At 38.7% G+C, this 24536-nt stretch overlaps 1 protein-coding gene across 3 annotated transcripts in view; it reads right to left on the bottom strand.

The window, feature by feature from the left end:
- Uch (Ubiquitin carboxyl-terminal hydrolase) overlaps positions 1 to 24536 on the bottom strand; it is a 35413-nt gene that overhangs the window by 2034 nt on the left and 8843 nt on the right. For 2 of the 3 annotated variants that reach the window (XM_067123751.1, XM_067123750.1), the window contains 4 exons: positions 10927 to 11055; positions 4029 to 4174; positions 3344 to 3485; positions 3105 to 3180 (listed from right to left, as the gene is read on the bottom strand). In XM_067123751.1, the coding sequence (XP_066979852.1) occupies positions 3105 to 3180; positions 3344 to 3485; positions 4029 to 4174; positions 10927 to 11055 (493 nt within the window). Of the gene's footprint in view, positions 1 to 3104; positions 3181 to 3343; positions 3486 to 4028; positions 4175 to 10926; positions 11056 to 12321; positions 12457 to 24536 lie in introns of those variants that run through there. The other variant, XM_067123749.1, reaches the window with a different exon arrangement.

Here is a 24536-nt window from a genome sequence, read left to right as displayed (position 1 = left end):
TACTCTTTGAGAGACCTTTTTTTCATCTTCCCCATGCTGACAAACAGTCTCTTACAACCAGGTCTTGGGGCGGTTCCCTCATCTATGACTTGGCAGGGCCAATCAAAACAACTTGGGTGCAGAGATTCCTCCTCAATTGAGGCCACTCCTGAGGTTCTATTGTCTGTATCTGGGCCTCAGGGAGGAGCACCTGCCGCTGGTGTTTAGTTGTCTACCAAGCAGGGCTACCATGCCTGCCATTGGGCTAAAGGTGTTTCTGGATTCTTCCCTCCTTACTTCAATGGTCTTCTGGGGTCTGTTTGGAGGGAAGTATCCTAACAAATCTTGCAGTGGGCTATTCCTTAGTACTAACCAACTCTTGAGGGAAATGTTCCATTACATCACTGACAACAGATGGCCCCCCTGCTGAGCAATTTAGGACAATACCTTACCAGATGGGTCCACGTACATCGTGAGGGCTGGCCACCTCTCTGGGATTACAGTATCCTTGATCTCCAAGAGCCACGTCACCTCTCTCAAACCGAGAGATGGCTGTGTGTGTCCTCGCCGGGTTAAGCTCAATGTTGAGATCCAAGTACTGTACTATTAAACTTCACTGCCTGTTGTTCGAAGTGGTTGAGAGGCACATTGTTCTCTAACCTGCAAATTGCCGGGTCCAAATTCCTGGGGATGGTGGTGACCTTCTCCAGCAAGTAGTACTTTTCTAAAACCCATGGCCTGTTGTTTGACGTGGTTGATGGCGCGTTGTTCCCTAACCTGCATATCGCTGGGTCAAAATTCCTGGGGATGGCAGTGGCCTTCTCTGGCATGCAGTACAGTACCTGGACTGGCAGGAAAGAGGAGCAGCAAGTGTTTCTCTGACCTGGCCAAGATCAGGGAGTTTTCCAGCCCCACTATCCAAATGCCCAACTCTGGGATGAGGCTGTGGTGAAGAGGGATGATGGAATGACTGCTTGACCTCTGGAATAGTTTCCACCATCTGCTCAACATGAGCACCATCTGGGATCGCTGGGACGGAGGCCACAGGATCTGTGAGGCCCAAACGTTACCTGGTGTGGGCCACAAAGCCTATGAAGCCCAATTCTTCCCTAGGAACTTCCAGATGTACTAAGTTACCTTGGCTCTCCAGCTTGACTGTCTCCTCTCTGCCTCCCTCAGCTTATCCTCAGGTTGGTCAACGTGGATGTCTCCCTACTGGAGGAAGAGGCCTTTCTCTGAGGGTCTGTCTGTCCTGGTACCAGCACATTTGTCGATGATCCACCTATTCTGAGTGGAGCTGAGAAGAGTCTTAACATTTGGAATGGCTTGAAGTATAGTGGAATGAAGGCTTTCTAGATGGATCCCTGGTATCTCTGTCCCACCTCTCTGAGTGGGTCTGGAGCACCTGTCACCCAATCTGCAGCTCAAGCAGAAACCTACACCCCCACCGGGAGGAACCTGAAAAGGCATTCCACTGGTTATATCCTGACCCCCAGGGGAAGTGGGATTTCCTCCTGTTATAGGCACCATCACGAGACACACTCTTGCAATAGTTCTGCTCCTCCTGGACCTCTACAACAGTGGTTGCTCTCAATATGGGAAACAGGTATGACTGACAAACCAGCAGGGGGTATGAAGGCCAACCTATTTCTGACACTGCTGCTGATCACCCATCTAATAGCTGATACTTTAAGTGGGAAGAGGGGGATGTTGCCAAATCAGCCGTAACTGTTTCTTTGTCACCAAGGAATCCTCTCGCTTCACACGTCGCAACACTGCAGCAGTAGATACCGATGTGTCTGTCAGTACCAGATTCCAACTGCCAAGGACTGGGATGGTAAGCTGACCGTCTCCAATTGCCGACAACGATCTGTTTGGCCGTTTGGCCAGGTATTGTAGCACTTGCTTGAGCACTTCCCATGAGGGGACTCATCACCCACTGACGAGTAGAATACAGAATTTAGCCACCTGGACCTATGAGGTCATTCAGCGCAGAAACAGAAATTGACAGTAAACAGGTTTGAATGGTGTAACAGGAGGAAAACCTCACAGTTGCACTATGAATCAATTGTTAAGAGAGGGTGGAACATAAGATGAAAGAAAGAATATGAATGGAGGTACAGGAAAAGAAATGAAAGGTGTTGCAACTAAGGGGTGAAGGGACGCTGCAAAGAACCTAAAGGGGTGAAGGGATGCTGCAAAGAACCTAAGTAATGCCTACAGTGCACTGCACACAGTCCACTGATGGCACTTCCTGCTAACAGAGACCCACTGATGAAGGAGAGAGTGTAGAAGTCACAGGAGTAGTTACTGGCAGAAGGGGCTTAGAGGAAGCTGGAACTGGAGGATAAACATGTGAAGGGCTCATCATAGCTTCCCTAAAAGACTTATTCCTCTTCATCTGTCATCTTCTCTTATAAAGACCATTGTTAATCCTGCCATCCTTCATACTCTACAATTGGTTGTCTCTCACACTCTTTGCCAGTACATGAGATGCGCAATGAATGTGGACCGACTGCTAAAGAGGACAAACTTACTACATGATTAGTCTTTCTAAGTTCAATGCCTACAACTTGTCTTCTTTTCTATGGTAGGCATACCAACAGCCTCGCCCAAAACGAATGAACAACACGAACAGCACACACAAAGGGAGGTCATCAACATGGCTCACACACAACAAAGGAAACAGCACCAAAAAGACCTCAAGCCCCTTTTAAAAAAACACAAAAATACACAGATTTCATGATCTCTGGCTACAGGAACAAACTCAATATCACAGGTAATAGGAAGATAATGAGCACTAAAATCAAGCTCACATGGCACGCACAAAGGAAAACTCTGCAACAAAAATGGGAGACCACACAGTAACAGCTGAGACCATACTGCACCAGGTTATGCCAGGGCACATTCCTACGCAATTAGATTTTGCTTTTATTGTTAGTCACAGCCCAAGAGCACAGTGTGTGAGAAATTCCATTTATGAAAACGTAGGTTTATATTCCTGTTGGAACAAAAATACTTTTGGATCATGACTATTTTTTTCATTTTTATTTCTGTACTGCCTCAACCAAGAGTAAGTGCTTAACATACAATACACAACTGAACTGCCATTGGATAAAACTTACCTAACTCATACAGATGGCCATCCACTTCAACAAAGGCAATGAAGTGCATATCCATTTTGGTCTCCCTATCTGGTGCCTATGGATAAAGACAAATATGCATATTACTCAACAGAAACTTCTTTCCCCCCAAAAAAAAAAACAAAGAGAAGAGAGAGAGAGAGAGAGAGAGAGAGAGAGAGAGAGAGAGAGAGAGAGAGAGAGAGAGATATCAGATTGTCAGAAAAAATTGGCACATGTACCTCAGTTTGTCCCTCTTGTGCTGATTCTTCATGGGCTTTAGAGATTCCCTCATCTTTCTCTAGTTCATGTCCTCTTTCCTCTTCAGACATGGATTTGGTCTTCTCCAAAAACTCCTTGAGAGGGCCATCTTCCAATTCTATTCTGTTAAGCATAGGTAATCAGTGATTAAAAAATGACAAATTTTTAATCAATTTGCATTTTTCAAAACTACAAACCTAACAGGGTCTTTAAGTAGGAGAAAATCTCTTGGCGCTACCTGGATCCAGTTAAAAATTGAATAAGTCTGGTGACAGCCAATGGGGAGTGTGTTTTAAATCAACTGTAATTTGCGAGCACAATAAAACTAGTATTTCCTCAACTTAAAACTATAAAAAATACTTGTGCACAGAAATATATGAAACATCAATCCAAACTATAAAATAAAACTAAGGATTATTCATAATGTTAAAAGGATAAAAAAAAAATACAGTCGGCACCACTGCTGTCAAACTAATGTAAGCATGACATCAAGTCTTACACCCCAAAATTCCAAAATATCAGCATTTCACATTGCCCATCATGACTTTCATACAGTTAGGTCTTAACTAATGAATGAACCTAATCTTAAAATGCCAATCAGGAAAAATGATACAGAATTTGACCTACCTTCTGTAACATTTGTACATTAATGAACTAAAAGCTTACTTGTTAAGATTATTAGCAACAGCATGGAGGAGAGCTACAGTTCCACAGGCATTGCCCACAAATTGCTTCATGAAGTATACATTTTCAGAGACGTCCTGTCCAGAAGATTCAATGCTGGATTGTTGCTCAGCTTTGTGGCTCTCTGCCTGCAAAATACATTCATTACAAAATTAATAGATCATTCATACCTTACAGTTACTAAAATATTGTCACCAATATATAACAAGTACTAGCTAGAGTACTTTTTAAGAACTTTCATATACCTTTCTCCCTGAAATGTGTCTCAAAAATTTACATTGCATAAAAGAGGCCGAAGGTTAAGTTTTTATACAGCTGTCCTAACACCAGAGGACGGTTACCTTTTGCTAAACAAATTAACAAAAGCAAAGAAATATATGTAGCCTACTGACAATGATTCATTCCCATATCAGCATATTACAACAGGCAAGTCTAAGTGCTATAGTAACTTGTGTGCTGTACAGTGGACCCCCACCTATTCACATTTCCGGATTCACTGCTTCACCTATTCGCGGATTTTTGTGGAGCGTATATCCACAGTATTCGCAGAAAATTCGCCTATCTGCAGTATTTTTCATAGAAAATTATTCACTAATCACTGTATTTTCATGGTATGCATCCCTCCGAATACTGGGCAGTCGACTGTGTATAAATACAGGCAGTACCCAGGTTACTTCAGACTTGGGTTACGTCATTCCGAGTTAACATTGCTTTTCAAATATATCCACAAAAAATCGGTTCCGGGTTACAGCAGATGTTACGAGGTTATGTTGCCGCCTTACACTGCATCGGAACAGTAAAAGTACATACAGCTACAATATACAGGCAACCACGCCCCCATTCGCAGACTCGAAATTCAAGCACTTGGCGATTTGCAGAATTTTTCTGTGGAACCTTTCTATAAATTATCTGAGGGAAACTCGTCCATTCGCAGATTTTTCTGCAGAACACATCTATAAATTATTCGCGGGAAACTCGCTATTCACAAATATTTTCATTTTTTCATAGAGCAATACCCTGCATTTTCATATTTACTGTAATATCAAATAATGTTATTACAGTAACATTTAAATAATAGTACGTAACATACACTAGGTACCTGTAATAATACATAATAAGATTAAATCATGCGGGTACTCACTGGTGATGAATGTTGATTATAGATTATGATGAATTAGCTGTGCAGTCCAATGAATGACGAAGATATGACTGCACAGCAAAGTAGGGGAGTTACATCTCTTCTGAGGGCGCCTCTTCCCCTTCCTCAGGAGTTTCGGGAGGCACCACCTTGTTGAGGTAATTGAACGTGTCCACAAAGGTGTTACGATAGGGCTGCATCAGTTCATTAAGGCCACTGTAAAAATTTCTGGCTCTTTCCTCAAAATTATCCCATGCTTTATCATTGTCTGCAGCTGCCTGACTTTAATAATTTTGTAGACCAAGAAATTCTTCAAAAGCCTATTCCGTTGGTGTGATAGAGAGTACATAAACGAAGGTGGCGCGTTTTTCTCCAGCAAGGGCCTTCCCATGCATTCTACCCTCTTCATATTCCTTCTCGATGAAGGCAATGGCACTTATTGTCATGCCATAACAGGCTGCTATTTCTTCTTGACTTTTGCCCTCCCTTAACATAACTACGTCTACCTTCTCCTCGAGTGTCATGATCTTTCTCTGACGCTTAGGCTCTTTGCCAGAAGACTTAGAAGAAGCAGGGCATTTAGGAGGTCTCTTAGGGCACAATTCAAAAAGATACATGAATCCGCACTGATACACACATACACGACCTCTAGAGGCATACACAGAGAACTGAGACACTGGCCAGAGATGCTGGGTCATTTGCGCTACTTTAAACCTCCTGTATCTGTGGGGGATGCGTACCCCGCAAATAGCAAAAAACCGCAAAAACTTAAAACCCTTCTAAAAACACTTAGAACTGCCTATTTTGATAGTCCCCCCCCCCCAATGCTTACACAGGTATTATCCTACTTATGATGGGGTTAGGTTCCAAAAAACCCATCTCAAATATAGCCTACCCTACACTAGGGTATTCAGTACCATGTACACACATGGTAGCCTAGCCTACACTATAACATATACTCTATACAAATACGGTATAGTAATTATTAATATCAGCTAATTCTGGAGGTTCATGCAGATTGACTCATGATAATTCAATAGAGAGAAATTGAATACCGAACAAGAATTAGCTTAGCCTACACTATGGTACATCATATACATATACAGTAAACCCCACCGTATTCATGGGGGATGTGCACCACACCCGCCCCCGCGAATAGCTAAAATCCGCGAATACTTACTTAATACCCCTCTAAAAACACTTAGAACTGCCTATTTTGATAGTTTAAACACAAGAAAAAACCCTCTAAAAATGCTTATACCCGAGTATTTTAATAGTTTTATCACAAGAGGTGCATTGAGTCATGAAAATGATATGAAAATACAGTAATTTGTGGATATTTCTCAGCGAAAAATACCGCAAATGGGCGACTTTTCCCCAAATAATGGCTAGATACGTTCCACAGAGAAATCCGTGAATACGCGAGTCCGTGAATCATGAGAATGCGAATACGGGGGATTTATTGTATGGTAGCCTAGCCTGCATTATACTATACTGTATATTCACATTCATATCGTATCATACAGTCATCAACATAACGAATATGCATCTTTTCACTGGATCTTGAAAATGTTATGCTTTACTGCACTGTATCCAATAATATTGTATATACAGTATTCTTATATTGCTTTTGTATTATAAATTGCAATCACAGCAATCAATGTTATGGTTTGGAAATCAAGTAAGCGTTAAGTTTATTTCGCCGTATTCAACTCAGTTCAGAGGGCTTTTCTTGCTCCTAGTTACCGTAAATGAATCTCTAGATACTTTATTTATATGGGACAAGGTTACTTTTCGTTAGACAAAGTGTTTTCAAGTCGAAATATAGCTTAAATACGTCTCGTTGTGAAAGTAACTTAGCCTTTTTTTTTTTAATAGATGACATTGGCCGTTGGGGGCATGTTTTTGTGTAAAAAAAAAATCAAGATTCCGTTCGCTAATTCATCATTTATCTGCGTGAAAACAACAGTAATGTGTGTTCTTTCATGCCCTGTAGTTTTGATTAAAATACTTTCTCTCCAATTTTATTTACAGTCGAGTTTCATCCATGTTGCCAATGCACGATAATTTATAGTCATTAGTAGCTTGAACATTGTTTTCTCAGCTTCAGCTACAACTTGCAGCTTCAATTTAGCAGTATATTTCCTTGCCGATCTTGTATCAATAGTGAATAAAGGTATAATGTAAAAATATATCGGTTCTATTCTACTTAACATCATTTGTAACAACTACGGTAATAGTTTACTACCGTACAATGGTTGATATGCAAGCAAAACAGCTGTTATCCGATTCGGTTATAAGCAAAAAGACAGTTCCTTGTTTGGATGTTTATGGCTGTACACATTCACGCAAGAGTATAACGTTACTAACAATTTTTATCACTCTTACTTTTTTAACTAGAAGGTGGGATAAAGAGATGGAGGAAAACAGTTGGTCTATTGTAATTTGGTCTCTCTCACTGCCTGATTGTACGCTGCTGCCTGCGCCCGTGTGAAAATTAAAAACATTTTATAAAATTGCTTAACCCCTCAGAAAATCGAATTATCATTAGGCAAATTATCGTAACTCGAGCACTACATGGGTACCCAAGTATTTTAATAGTTTTATTATAAAAAAGTGCATTTAATAATGAAAATGACATGAAAATACAGAAAGTAATAAATATTTCTCAGCGAAAAATTCCACAAATGTAAGAATTTTCTGAGAATGTGTATGTGTATATATGTTCCATAGAGAAATCCGCAAATAGGTGAGCCAGCGAATCGTGAGAACACGAATGTGGGGGGTTTACTGTATAGTGTATGTACATAAAAGGTATTGTGCCTAACACTGATATTCTGTGCTTGCTATACAATTTATATAGTATTTCAAAATCTTACAACACAACAAAATAAAGCGTTTCTGGATGATACGTAGTACGTACAGCATATCTAAAATGCGAAGGGACTTACGTACTACATACTAGGATATGCCTGGTGCGAAGTACCTTCATTTTACTATACAGTATATTTTCGTGACTACTGTACGTAAATACATTTATGATGAAAAAGGATTTACTATTTTTCAAACATTAAAGTACTGTAATATATTAACGTAAACTGCAAAATTTCAAAGTTTTTTTTTGGCTTAAAAAATGTCTACCCATGCAAGCAATCCGCAGAAAGAAAATGCATCTTGGGATGCTTTACACCCAGGCACAATGATACTCAACACACTATTGGTGGTCGTCTGCAAAGCGGCCAATCCAGGAGCGCCATTCATTTTCCTTGGCACTCAATGGCTATACACTTGGCATTGATTGGCTGGATCCTCAATCTCATCTTGCAAATCTGTGTCACTTTAAATCTTTGTGTATCACAGCCAATCATGCCCTAAAATGCCTCCTAGCCGCCCTGCTCCTTCTATGGCTTCTGGCAAAGAGCCTAAACAAAAGAAGGCAGTATAAAGCTTGATGAAGCTGTAAAACTTCTGGATTTGTAGAAGGAAGGCAAAAGTTGCGCCGCGGTAGCCAGCCATTTCAAGTTTAATGAAAGTACCGTGAGGTACATTAAGAAGAAAGAGGCAAAGATACAGAAGGCTATAAGCATGAGCTTCTTTGGTAGTGCAAAAACCAGTTTCAACAGTGGGTGATATGACAATCATTAAGATGGAATCTGCACTGGTGTTTTGGATAAAGGACTGCCATAAGAACATCCCCCTCGACAACATCATTTGCAAAAAAAGCACAACTATACCAGCAGTATTCAACTGCTACGGAAGGCGGCGACATACAAGCACAGGAAGGCGGTAACGTACAGGCACAGGAAGGCAATGACGCAGGGGAATTAAAATTCTTAGGCTTTGACAAACCAGCACAAAAAGCAGCGGAGGAAGAAATTCAACATTCGACCATCGGTAAGGCAGTCCAGTTGGCAAGGACTCTTGGTGGAGAAGGCTTCGAGGACATTACCGAATGAAATCGGCACCTTCACTGATTCCCACTCTGACCCCCTGATGGACCAGGATTTGGAAGAGCTGACGAAGTCTGCCAGGTAGGAAGAAGACACACCAGGTTCAGGAGACGATGAGGAGGGTGATGACCCATCTTTGGAAGGACTGTCCCAACTTACGAGGATGATTAGGGAGGCACAGGCGGCGGCTTCATTATGGGATCCTTATATGGAATGCTTCTTAAAGTTTTCAAATGCCCTTGATGCAGCATTGGCGCCCTATAATCAAGCCCTCATCAGCATGAACCAGCAGCTGCCTATCACTACATTTATTAACCCTCTAATGCAGACTGGATGTATTTTACATCGACAAAAGTTGTCTGTCTGGTGACAAGTGGACGTAAAATACGTCAACTACAAAATTTTTTTTTTAAATATTCACGGAAAAATACTTGTAGGCCTCGTTTGCGAAAAATTTTAAATCACGCGCATTGAGGGATGCTGGGAGTTCACGGATCACGCTGTTGTTTTGTTTCCAAGCGTGACCCAGCTGCGCATGTGAGAATTTCTTTCTTATCCCAAAAGAAAGCATCAGCTAACTCTGCTGAAAATCTCAGAAATTCTTTAGTCACTTTGTCGTAATTTTCTCACCGTTTTCTATTAGCCTTTACATAAAGTTTCATATATGAAAATGTGCGCAATTTCATGTAGAATACAACAAAAAAATAACTCATGGTTGTAGCTTTTATCAATTTTGACATATTTTCATAATCACGATAAGTGCCAAAATTTCAACCTTCGGTCAGCTTTGACTACCAAAATGGTCGAAAAATGCAATTGTAAGCTAAAACTCTTACATTCTAGTAATATTCAATCATTTACCTTCATTTTTCAACAAATGAGAAGTCTCTAGCACAGTATTTTGATTTATGGTGAATTTTTGAAAAAAACTTTTTCCTTACGTCCGCACTAACTCTGCTGTTAATTAATGTTACAGTTTTTATATGAAAAGTATAGAGTTTCTTCAATTAATCAACAGTTTGAAAAAAAAAATCTAGGCCTAGTCCTATACAGTAATGGGTCAGCATGATGATACGAATGAGGTGGTGTTGGAGAACAAGGGTGTCCATTAGCTCAGAATGAAATCTCAAAGACCGAGATGGTTTAGACAAAGAAAGTTGAGAATAGTGGTTGAGAAGCAGCACGATGAAGACCAGTAGGAACTCATTAAAAAAAGCTGACTAATGAAGACCTATACCATAAAATAATTAAGGTTAAATAAGCACTTGAGAGGAAAGTGGAGATATTTTCACTCTAGCCCCATTAAGGGAAAAAACAGTCATAAAACTACTATGATTATTAATCATTCCTATCACAAGAGATCTTTGTCATTTCTCCAGCTAATGTTCCATAAGCCTGTTGCAATAAATGATGACAGCAAGTTCCAATATTTTTCCTTCAAACCTGAGCTAGGGGAGAACATAACCAACATTTTCCTTGATAAAAACAAGTATGATTAGAACATTTCAGGTAAAATAAGTCTGGTTAGAACATTTCTATACAACTTACAAATCAAGATAACATAATAAACATTCAATACTGCTCTCTTCTTAACATCAAAGATGGGTATAATGGCAAAAGATGCAGTTTTGGTACCAATTCAATCATCAAAATGTCCTTGTTTATTTCCTAAGCAATTTCACTTTTCTTGTCTCTACAAAAGCCATCAAACTAATATACACATAGTACTACACTTATACTAATATACAGTACCTCTCTTTATATCAAGGTAATCAAAACCAAGAACACTTACTTTTTCATTTATGGGGTGTAAGAAGATCACTGAAGCCACAGGCTGAGGCACCATAGCAAGGAGGTCTTCTTCCAGGCCAAGTACATCATGAATTGACCAAGAATCAGGAACTCCTAAACCAACCAGAAACTGAAAAGAAAGAGTATAAAAATTGAGATAATGGAAAGGATGAAGAGTATTTTTAATAGAAACAGTATAAAAATTGGGATGATGGAAAGAGGCTGAAGAGTATTTTCTAAGTGAATTACTGGTTCAACTTGTAATTTATGACTTTGGTCTGATGAACTGGTACTGGAACACTTTAGTTATTCAGTGCTGTGATGAGAACTGGTTACAAAATAAAACTGGTTAGTTACCAATAATACAGTAATAGATAAAAATGGTTATATATCGTAAAAAATGTCAATAGTTTTAACAATAAAAATAGTCCATGGCAACATCATCAATGTTATAATTTTAGAATTAAAATAACTTGGTTATCAGAGCATATGGGAATTTAAGTGCATAAAATTACAGGACATTTTACTTAAGCGCTTCCAAGTTCATTTACACAAACATATACCACCGGGTGTAAACCTGCTTCTTAACTACATTTACAAACTTGGGAACCACACAATTTTTTTTTTTTTTTTTTAACCAAAATATACTGAAGTTACAGTTAACTTCCTTGATAGGATGTTTGCCCTGAATAGAATGGTTGGTCGGGGGTCGTTAGAGTTTGTCAAAATATGTATATATGCCAGTAACAAGTAAGTTTACCAAAGTTGCTTTGAAGGGAATCTTAATGGCATTAAGACGACCCTTACATGTCACATCTGTAAGTTGGCTTCAAACGACAAGGCGCTGACTCTGCTGAAAAAAAAAAAAAACCTAATTTCCCGTTCTTTGAGGTTGTCAAATCTGGCTTATCTACTTGTACTGAATTTGGGGGTTTCGTGTATCAGCCACACCCCCCCCCCCAAAAAAAGCCATTACTTTTTATCAAATGCTAAAACCTCGTCTTGAGCCAACTGAATACAACCCACCGGTTACCTTAACATTAAGGAGTATTGTAATAGCTAAAAACTTCCATTTCCGTAAAAAAAAAAAATCCATAAAAAAACAAGCAATTGGTTCAGAGAGTACGAATGAACTGCTACGAGTTGCTGTATTCTCTAGTACAGAGAAGAAACTTCGGCATGAGGAGCCGAAGTACATAACACCCCGGCCCCCCTCCCACCAACTAAATCGGTTGCATCCACCCAAAGAGAAAACAAGAACTTGAGGTGATCAACGACGCTGACATAACAAGGGAAAGAACTAACAATGACAATCAGTGTCTCCTTAACAGACCAATGTCTCGTTATATTAATAAAAACTTGAACTCAGAATGCTGTTACGTTAACATTAAATTACTGAAATGTGATGAAGGTTCCTGGGCAGTTCAACGACAAGCGGAAGGAAGTCGAATGGGCGGCGAGGTGGGTGGGAGGTCAAAACATGTGGCAACGCCGCTTCCTGGCGATGACTCACCATTCCGCCTCGCCCTATTCGGAAGCACATCGAAGCACACGTTTGATAGATGTTAGCTAATGAAAGAACAAATGGAAGCACCACCCATGCATCAGTATACTTCAAAATCTCAACACATTGCCATCATGATTAACGAATATTAGCTGTAACTATAACCGTACATGTAATGCGAGAAATATATTTCCTCTCATACAAACAGCCACCGAAAAAAATAATTTCCGTTATCCCGACAAAATGCGTGATTGGTATTAATTTCAGAAACACCAGAGTAGAAAGAAAAAATCTGGCTAATATTTTTTTAAACAAGTATAAGTCTTAAGACTGACCATTACCGAAAAAATGATTGAATTACATATTATTGACATCCAAATGTCCACCCTGTAATTTGAAGTTTTAACACGTATATTGTTTCAATTAAGAAAATACATTACGAGTCAAATACTGATACTTTACTAATCCTGATCCAAACATGCTTAAACTAAACAATGGACGAAGCCTATGTAGCAAATTCTTAAATTTCATATGCCTAAATATTCCAGTGGATCCAAGATTTATTAAAGCAACAGACAGAGTTTACTAATATCTACTCCAACACACACACACACACACACACACACACACACACACAGAGAGAGAGAGAGAGAGAGAGAGAGAGAGAGAGAGAGAGAGAGAGAGAGAGAATCACAATTACTAAACCTACTGTGCCACCATTTTAGTTATTCACAAACTACTCGAACTCAGCGGCTGTCCATTTAGAACGAGGCAATCGTGCTTAATATTCCGGCAGGGCGGCTGGCCTCCCAAATTACGATCTCACGGCCTCCATGCCCTAGCCACCTTAGTGCGACAACGCAGCACAGCCAAAATATGTCCTGAGCCGTTTATCTAGCCATGTACCACATAACTGACATTTTTCATAAGTTAATCGAAAATACTGGTATAAGTAAAAGAAATCTATCAACAGTTAAAATTTTATTTTCCAACCCTCCTCAAAGCACGCACGAAAACATAGGTGCCTTTACTTAAAAACCGAGGATTTCTTAAAATTTCCATTTACAGAATATTTACTACTTTCATAAGAGTAGTCACCAGAAATGTTTTCATGGATTTGACAATCTTTAACTATGAGGACTAAACAAAAACCTACCTCATGAATTAGTCCCCTGAATTACTTTTAATAAAATATTTTACAAAATTCTTCTTTTCCATGACATCCACGGAAAAATTCCGCTTCGAGGTAAGCAAATGGACGAAAATGAAACATAACAGCATACACACATTGCTATGTATATGGATGGGTGTACTACGACAAACATACCTACCACACAGAACATACCTCACTCAACTTTAACAAAAATCAGCAAGATCTACGACAATGTATGATATAAGCAGGACCAAGGTACAGCAATACTGGCATAATCACACACAAATCACAGCCAGATCTACTAAAAATGTGGAACATCAGCAGGGCTAGAGTAAATGGACAACTTTCATTAAGAAAGGTACAAACTGCCACTCAAAAGCAAAGCCTTGACCAACACGTCGATTTTCATACTACAGTCATTGCTCACCTTACAATAAATATTTGGTCTATCAGTTTTTTTTTCTTTTCCACATACGTAGCTAATTACATCTCGGCCCTTTCACATTAAGTTCATCCTTACGTATGTGCATACAGCAAGTGCATCGACACTATAGCAAACAATGTCAAACACATCGGCAACATAGCAAAAATAGTTTGAATACACGTCAATGACTTATACAGGTAGGTAGTCATGACCACAGTCTACGATTACCGTGCGCCACTTCTTGCCATTGGCTTACTTTCAACGAACGTTTGTTATATGTATGAGACAGTTGCCGAAGTGTGTGCATGCTCAATGTAAATGCACGAGGAAAAATACCTATATAACAAGCAGCTGTCTCGTCTGTGACACAGCCATTCGAAAGACAGAACTCACCCATAATCACAATGACCAAAAAGGTTGATTCAACATTCACAAAGCATATTACATTTCTAACTTTCTTAGAGAGAGAGAGAGAGAGAGAGAGAGAGAGAGAGAGAGAGAGAGAGAGAGAGAGAGAGAGAACTTAAAGCGACGATGGAGTGGGGGGAAAAAGAGGAGACATCAGGTGGTTATAGGATCGATGTCTGGGAGGCGAAAGGGGGTTTATTCGGGATTCCAACCCGCATGACTCACTCTCGTCGTCTAGACGTCCATCTATTTTCATTTGAAAATCATTCACTAACTAAATTATTGATAGGAAACGAACATGTATCAGCTACACGTTGCAACGCGTCCTGAACACAACGTACCTCCCAAGTTAAGCTACATGCAGTGAACTTCCAGCGCGCGAGCTCTCCCGGAATTACGAACGTATTCGGAACATTTAGGTACAGATCAATAAGAAAGCATTTCTCTGTTGAGTTTTTATCAGCAATATGACACTACACTTCTTCGTTTGGCAGGTGAACCAATCACAACTTATTGTTGAAAGGAAATGTGCTTTTATAAAACTAAAATAATATAAGAGGGCTGGATTACCAAAATTAGTTTTTAAACACTCTTATGAAAGACTGAATGTAGTGATTTATAAATAATAACATGATCACAGACCATACTGGCTTAGAAATAGATGAAATTTATTTCAACAAGCCTATCTGGAAAAAATGTACACATACAGATTACGGACTCACGTTCTTTGGACTGCATACGCCTTTATACTAAATTAACCGATTAGTTCTTTGAATGCATGTTATTTTCTCCCGGATAAGACGACCTTTATAGTTCTTTGCGTGCCTCTTCCATCTCGTCCACAAAATTCCCAAAACGTTATGTAATCCGGTGTACCCAGAGAACGGCGAATCATACTGAATAAGGCTACCCTCAGATTTTGAACCACAACCACCGATACCTTATACCTTAAACTCCAGTTCATTACAACAAAACAGACCTTAAGAAAAGTGTCAACTTGGAAAAGTAATAAGAAAAATAAACGAAACAAAAGCAGAGGCCACACCTATGTTCTAGAAACCTCGCAGCACAAACCCCAACCCTCCTACCCCGCCAAACCCACACCTCACCACCCACCATCCAGTGTCTCAGCAGACCGTGAGTCCCTCCTGCTTGGAGGCTGCCTTATTGAGAGAGCGTCGGTTACGTAAGACCAAACCCATATCCTTAAGACGCATTGAGAGGAAGTGGTGTTCGACGACAAATTTGCATTAGGATGGCTTCTCTAACAGGATGCAGGAGAGTACGAGGGATAATGCTGGTGTAAATATTAGAGTTTATTTGTTGGTGACGACTGTCCATGAGCCACGTGGCATTATTGATCTATGGCGGCGGGACTTCCAGAGCATTCTCGCTAGTTCTTATATTTTTATTTATTTATTCATTTTAATGGGCGGCAAGTCCACTTGCATTATGAAATAGCAAGGTACACAAAAAGCTATTCCATAACGCAATTTTATAGAGAGAGAGAGAGAGAGAGAGAGAGAGAGAGAGAGAGAGAGAGAGAGAGAGAGAGAGAGAGAGAGAGACTTGCAACGATAATGGAACAAAGAATGCTAACAGAACAAAGGAAAATTAAATTATGCACGAAGTCCATACCACTATAACGAAAAATGCCATTTATTAATTGTCACGAAATTTACTCCTCATATTGGACATCCTCGCAACAGATTTAACTAATTCACTACTCTTACGCAACGACGACCATTCTGAACTAATACAGAAAGAATCGCGACAAAAACAGTTTGCAATGAAAAAATTTACTTGTCACTCATCTACTACTTCTAGCTCCTTACAACAAGTAACTCATACTTCGTTCGGAAGTTCCATCTTTGAGCAAAGACTAAATATGCACAATATCTTCGTGACCTACATAATTCATATAATATAGAACTGCGTAATCTGTATAAAAAACTTACAATGGAAGAACATTTATTTCTTAGAGATACGTCTCGGAGCACCAAATCCACAATGGGTTACAACACCCGAGAGAGAGAGAGAGAGAGAGAGAGAGAGAGAGAGAGAGAGAGAGAGAGAGAGAGAGAGAGAGAGAGAGAGAGACTATTGACACACTGACCTCTTTCGACCTCCTTTCATGGAAAAGGTTGCAAACTTTATACAAAAATTACATCGAGCATTATTTTACCAAAAAACAGACGAAATTACCTCGACTAGTATCATGCCCTTGAATGATGTTAACATCTAAACTCAAAATGACAATGTAATAAACCCTCGACATTGCTGGCATTGGTTAATCTATAATGGCAAGGGAAGTATGACGAATCTAAGAGTATAGGAGAGCACATTTCCGCCGTGTAATGATGAAAAATGAATAGCATTCATGTCCACTTGCACCATCCTACTCAAAATCAATTCATTACCAGAGAGGCATTACCAAATGCCATCACGATGTCATTCGGCAGCAGCAAACATTAGTATGCGCTGAATGTACAGAGCCACAATTATGTAGGAGCCTGTCCACCAATAAATATTTGAAACTGCTCTATTCCCTTTTCAAGCCTACGCAGTAACGGACAAGGACCGCAAAGAGCCACGTCTCTGTTATATATATTTATCAGTTAGCTCTGCTATACCGAAGTAATCATTCACATGAAATATTTTGCTTCCATCCAGTTCAAAATGGTTTTGACTGGAATGTTATCAAAGTTGCTTGTGAACGCCACCACACTGAACAACAATCGCCGGAACTGAGGGAACAGCAGACTTGAAAAACAAGCAGTTTGTAATAATGCCTATTTAGCAAATTACATTATCTGTTTATCGTTCAAACTGCCAGCCAAGTGCTTAGGGACCCTATATCTCAATCTACAAACACTGCAACCTTGAGAAACACCGCGTACATAAACCAAAATTCAGGGTATTTAACCAACACCTGCATATTACAAGAAAATGTCTTCGAGGTATATTTAGTTCCTGTGATAAAAATCAAAAGCACCTCCCCAATTTCGTGTATATGTACTTCGATCTTCAGTGAAATTAGCAAAATCAAGTTCTAACCTAATTATTCCTAAAAGTCCTACTCGCCAAAACCGAGAAACTTTCAGACTAGTAATGATTACCATGTTAAAATTATCATATATATCGTGGGTTTTAAGTGCTAAGCAATGGTTTACATTATCCACAAAGGAAAAAACGTTGAACTAAATACCTCGACATATAGAGTGAAGCCTCAAAGGCCACAAACTACTAGAGAAAGTCATCTACCAATAAATATTTAAAATGTAATCCTCCGCGGCAACGCACGAAGCCAATCTCTACGGGCCACGTCATTCCTAAATGGGAAATGTGTCACACTGGCACTACACTGCAAGACGAGGGTAACTAATTCATAAGCAATGTACAAAATTCTTTCGTCCAGACGCCCTAATATTGGATATCCCTAAATATTTACCCGCAAATATTAAGAATTCCACCTCAGCCTGCGAATTCACGGAAATCAGGAACGACATTCCAAGATTTGTTTATTACTCAAATACCAAACACACAAACACACACACACAAAATATGGGTCAATAATACTAATGGGGCACCTGTTAACTGTTACTACGGCATTCCTCAAACACTGCAATGCTGATAAAACTTATAAGGTGGAATGCCGTGTCCCAGTATAGGAAAACTATTCCCACAACAATTACAAGTAAATTTTGAGCATGTAAGGAATGTCGCGATTTGAAAATCTATCAATGAAGTCGTTACAAAATGTTACCATTTTTCTTTGTTCCATGAAGCTCACGTGTAAAAGCCCTGAATCAGTGTCATCTGCGATTTAAAGACTTGCAGCTCCTAAAATGTAAGAATTGCCAATTGAGCATTGCTGAAATTTCTTTAAATTTCCACGTGAACGCGACCAGGGAAGAAGCCGTCTCGACGAGCCACTGCATTTTTAAGTGGGGAAACGTCGGCAATATTAAGCTACAATAGCTTCATTTATAAGGCATACAGCAGCCTGTATGAGACATTGGTTCCAACCAGACCAGTAAGGTTTAAACTGGAATGAACGAGTTTAGACTGCCAGCTTACGCCACGAGATTAAATTGAGTATAGAACGACAGGAATAATCCTTTTATACAAACTTTGGCTATTTTACCACATTTTAAGATCCACTTACCAGTCACTGGGCTATGCCGAAAAACAGGAAACACTTTGTACAAATATACTCAAGAAGAACAATACAGATTTCAAATTCGTAACAGTCGTAGTACCTAAAAGATGATAGCGTTCCTTATATTAATTTAACAAAAATTACACAAAATAACCCCTCAAATTTATGGACGAAAAATTGTGGAGACGTTCGCTACGTCAAAAATATGAAGAAATTTCTTGCAACGAATTTGTACTGTTTGGAGTGCCTTCTACCACCCAACCACTACACGAAACGGACGCGCGCCAGCATTTTTTATTACCCAGAACTGTCATACATTCTCATCCTTCGTAATCCAAAGGCAAAATATTTTTATCACCAGGAAAGTCCTTCTGCCCTCTCCATTTTCTTCTTTTAAGAATACGACGTGCTTCCTTTTGAACAGCACGGAAAATGAAAATACCAATCTGCACGGAAATTGGAAATACCATTTTTTTACGTCCAAAGTAAACAAAGGAATAAAAGAAATAAAAGACTTCTGGAACTGAGAGAAGTTCGACAGCTTGGCTCATTTACGGTTTATTGCTCCTGCTGTTCATCAAATCTGGTCAGTCTCGGCAAGAAAAATGGATCAGGGATCATTTGTGATACCGAAAGTTGTTAAAATACAACTAATGAAAAATTGACAAGAGACCATCCGTCGATGGTCCAACTTATAAATGCTACTATTAGGAAACAGGAACCTATACCACCACGAACACTAAGAGAGAAATCTCTGGCAGTAGCAGACAACATGGGAGACCAGTATTGTAGTAAAGAAGGGCAAATGACTTAAAACAGATTGTTATAAGTATGAGGCCTTAGGTAACATACCTACCTATCGTGCGGAATTTGCCAAACTCATTAAAAGTTTCTCAAGAATAAGATCAGAGTCAAAAGTTACACCAAGTGTAGTCAAAGCTTCGCACTCATTCGTCAGTCCCATCCACTTGAAGGGGAGAATGGGGTGGGAAAATCAGTACGAAGTCCACTAATCAATATTTTTTTTTTTACACATACTTCGACGCAAGAACAATTACGTAGGTTCAAGCAAAAAAACTATCCTACCTTTTGACTAACTCCAAACCGAACTAAGCTCCTGGGATTCAACAAGTTTAGATTCTATTGTCTACAGGCCTATTCCCAAATGTATCCCATTCCTTTACCTGTCAAAGTTTTAGGATCTCTCGACAGTTACTGACGTCTTTTTGTAGTTTTAGTGATATTACTTCCTCGCGCCATTTACCAAACTCGCAATATGCATGACAAAGCTGTTAGTTTAATAAATTGAGTGCATTCGGTCTCCAGATTTTAGTGAAAACAAAACGTCTAAGTCCTGTTCTGACTTTTCAGTTATACATTAAAATCTTAACCTTTAGAGAAAATTTTATTAGGAGTAAATTTCAAACATTACAATGCGAGATTTCTAAATAGGATTTTACGATATAAGTTAATGAGCAAGGGAACTGGAAAAAAAAGATCAAATTTACAACGTTAAAGATCAATAACCAAAAGCGCCTCTCCTCATCGTGTAAGAACGGGTGTAAGAGCAATGTTTCATGGGAATGGAAGTCCGGTGCTGGTGCTGGTGTATATTTCCTCCTGTTGGTCTAAATTACCATCTGAGGGTGATGCGAAAGAAAACCACACGTGAAATGAAAGGATGAACCCCAACCTACGATACCACGTCTCACCGGAACTGGGGCCATGACCCTTCCCACCTCCATCTCAATTCCAGCTTACACTGTATTATAAATTAAACCCTATTTGCTTGAATGCGGACGTTACTTACAATCTACTCCCACATGATAAGAGAAACAAGTCAAAACAAAAGGCCCTGCTTTGTTTTACCAGAACTATCAAATTACAAACACAAACTACGCTCAAGGAAGTTCAGTTCAGGAAGCTGGCTATAAATTCTTTGCCGAGATAGGATTACATATTTTATTCACTTATCCACTTGCTCACACATTCTTATAATCTATTAGTTTAGACAAGTAAACCTGCTTAGTTCGAGGTCGTTTTGGTGAGAGGGTTGTTCTAGTGGGCCCTTGCATTGATACGACCGTTAACTACAACTTAGCCTAGCTGCGATTTTTTTTTTATACATGAAACACCGGAAGGTGGGTTATCTTTGTTATACAATTACTTACAGGGGAACCATAATTCAATAACAGTTCCCTGAAGTTTAATGCTGAGAGGCCGATGAAATTGCTTTATGAATTCTTTATAATTCAAGACTTTCAATCCACCGTTTCACACTGAAATTGACCCAGAATACTCCCATCTTAATTTAATGCTCCTTTGACAAAATATATACGTTTAAACAGAAATTACTAAGAACTACACCAACGTTTCCGCCAAGCGTTAAAATCAAATATTTTTTTCAGTTTCGAAAATACCAGCGACAATGACACTTCAAAAAGAACAAAAGCACCCTTTTCTTAATGATCAAATATCAATCATAAGCCAACTAAGAATATAATAAATATATATGTAATTGTTCTGTAAACCTTTTACAGGCAGTGGAATCTAACTCAAATTACTTAGACCCACTAACCTTTAGTCTCTTCCAAAATATTGGAAGCATAAATAAGTTTCTCCAAATATCCCCTCACCTAATAAGTCGGTTTCTTTACACTTGCGCATTATTTTTACTTAAATAAGTTTCCAGTCTTGTTACCCAACAGTATATCGCTAACATTAAACAAAAAGTTTTCCGATACAGTAAAGCAACTCAACAGCTACCGGAAACAAACTAGCACACACAAGCACCAAGCTTACTAGCATTCACCTTCACCTAATAACAGCTGTTTTTCAAAAGCTCTAAATCTTACTATGGACAACCAAGAAACCAAATCCGGCCCAAAGAATAAAGGGAAAAATTACCGCAACTTTTTGACACCGCTCTCATTCCGCGTTTGAACAATATATATCCCGCGTTTCATATCCTACGGAAATAAAAAAAAAACTACAGCAAGTTAGAACACCTTAGCTTCAACAGAAACCTTTTGCCGATATCTGTTCTATTATTAGTAATGAAGCCAGGTCAATTCTTACAGGTCACATGGTTACAAATAACTACGGTACCTATGGCTTCTGTCCTCATCTACTCATTCGACATTAATATTCTGAAGATACAGACAGCACATTAACACAATGGTCTACACTACTAGACGAAACCTACAATAGTGAGGAAGCCCGTCGACCATTGCCATTCAATATTTTAACTTCGTTTCCTGGTCTACTATGCGTGGAGAACTGGGCCAGTATCAAAGAGCCACGTCATTCGTAAGCTGGTAATACTATGGCACTAAAGGGTGAATAATTCATATGGAATGTGTTACTTCCATCCAGACCAGCACGGATTATACTGGAACGGGCTAAGACAGTAACGATTACGGCATTTGAGCAGCTGCTAAAATATTGAACATACGGTTAATGGAAAGGAGACGAACGCACTAAGATACTGTTTAATAAAAATGTTTGACTGAAGACTACAAAAAACAAGTCTATATAATGAAGGAAAGACGAGATAAGTGGAGGAACTTCCTGAGATAATGATCAATTTACAGTCTTTGTTCATGTTTTTACTCTCATCCCAGAGGCGCTGGTAATATACACGGCGACCTAGCAAAAACAAAAAAATTATATACTGTATATATATATATATATATATATATATATATATATATATATATATATATATATATATATATATATATATTAAAAAGCTATATCTTCGCCCAACCACTGAGTACACAAATGAAAATATGACTAATTTCCTACGATTCTGGAAATAAAATGTGGCTAGATATTCAATATTAATCTCAAATAAAATATATATATAAAATATATATATATAATATATATTAAAAAGCGATATCTTCGCCCAACCACTGAGTACACAAATGAAAATATGACTAATTTCCTACGATTCTGGAAATGAAATGTGGCTAGATATTCAATATTAATCTCAAATAAAACAATCACACAAAACCACTAATGCCATCCAAGATGGTCGATGTTATGGCTAAAACTGGCAATTAAACTGACTACAATATTCGCACAAATAATTATGCTTTCCTCTTCCAAATCCTTAGGGAATTTTGATAGAACAATAACAACTGCAGTTACCCGTTGTTTTAAAATTCAATTTAATGACTAGATTATCTAAAATTAAAAATAATACAGCAGGCTGAATTTTTCTGACCTCTTCAAACAAGATTAATGGCAAGTCTGAACTGAAATACCAAGTTGCTTTTTACCTTCAGCAGAGGGGCGCGATTCAATTGCTAGATCTTACACTGTTTCAGCGTGTATTTCAGTCGCTAGCAATCAGTTAAGTAACCCAGACATGTTAACTTATGAAAATGTCATGAGATACTGTTTACCCGATAAACCATTGACATTCAGAAAGTGGTTATGCATCACAATACGAAATAGTTCAAAAGTTTTAGTTAACTTTTGTTCCATACCAAAGATGGACTAGCGAGGAAATAACAGCAAACTGCGGAGTTAATAATTTTGAAAGTATTTAAACACTTTAAACCATTCTATTCAAGTTATGTGCTACCCTATATTGTTTAAGATTACTATTATCCAGAATGATTGCTATCTTTTCCAGGTCCTATGAAAATAATTACATTTATTGAAACAGCCTTCGCCCTCTCAGTTATCATGGGTTATGATTTACTATCCAACGATCAAACATGTTGCGACCATAATAATAAAACACACACACACCTTGCAGGTGCGATGGCCAAACTAATGCTTTTGCACCAGGGGTATTTTTCCAGGCCTGCATTTCTCTTTGAAATGAAAATTGTTCGGCTTGTATGTACAAATTTGAGGCCAATTTCATTTTAATTTTAACTAAAGCACAGATAGACCCACCAGCATTTCCCTTCCTTTCGACAAATCGTTAAGATCCATGTTCCAAAATACTAGGCTTTTTTTTTAACACAGAACATCCTTTGGGGGTGGTTCTGGGCAGAATGGTGTAACAGATTTACACAGCATGGATTTTCCCCATTTTGATATTAATATCGCCTACAGTCACATCTCTACAAACCTTTACTACTTACAGGCATAAACTCTTGCAGTATGAGCAATGAAAAAATTAACAATTTTCAGCACAGAAGCTATGTGAGGAATTTAACCATTGGATATAATTTGAGTAGAGCAAGAAGTCCAATCAATCTATGACGCGTCATGCTTTCGCGCCTTTATCCTTAAGATGGTGCAATAACAATTTTCTGCTTTGCACGAGCAATACCAGTAACTGGTTTCTGACAACTAATTACAAGCTGTTCAACACTGATACCGATGGCAAAAATTAAAAATGTAACAGGTTTCAGCTTTTGATTTTTTTTTTACATCAAACGTTAAATGCACCCCCAAACCAATTACGATGGTGGACACAGCTTATTTTAAAACTAATAATGGTGAAAGTATAAAAAGGTTTTAAATAGTTTTAATGTCCAATATTTCAAAAGCTATACTTCAAAAGCTATTAAAAATGGGGAACCTAGCAATGTGAATAACAAGTGGACTAACATACATTACTATCTGCTACTCAAATGCCAAATTCAGCGTCTACCAACCAATTCCCAGGTACACGCAAACAATATCCATAAAAAAATAACCGAAATAGACAATCTGACCAATAACAGATTCTATCCCCATCGCGTCATTTCAACTACACGTCTTAAATCCTTGATTTTATGTCATATGTCGACTACAAAACTCTGTCAATTGACCAGAATTGGAATAAGGGATTTACCGATGACAGCAGAAAGTTCGACAAGGTGCTGTACACGAGAAGATCAACACAAAACACGAACGCATATCGAGTAGGTAGACAATGCCTATGTCAGCTCATTCTTATAAGTATATTTAATATTTAATTCATATATCTAGGCTATACACTAAAACTGTCC

The sequence above is a fragment of the Macrobrachium rosenbergii genome, chromosome 21 (genome assembly GCF_040412425.1).
Source record: "Macrobrachium rosenbergii isolate ZJJX-2024 chromosome 21, ASM4041242v1, whole genome shotgun sequence".
Lineage (NCBI taxonomy): Eukaryota > Metazoa > Arthropoda > Malacostraca > Decapoda > Palaemonidae > Macrobrachium > Macrobrachium rosenbergii.
This window is presented reverse-complemented; position numbering and strand designations above follow the sequence as displayed.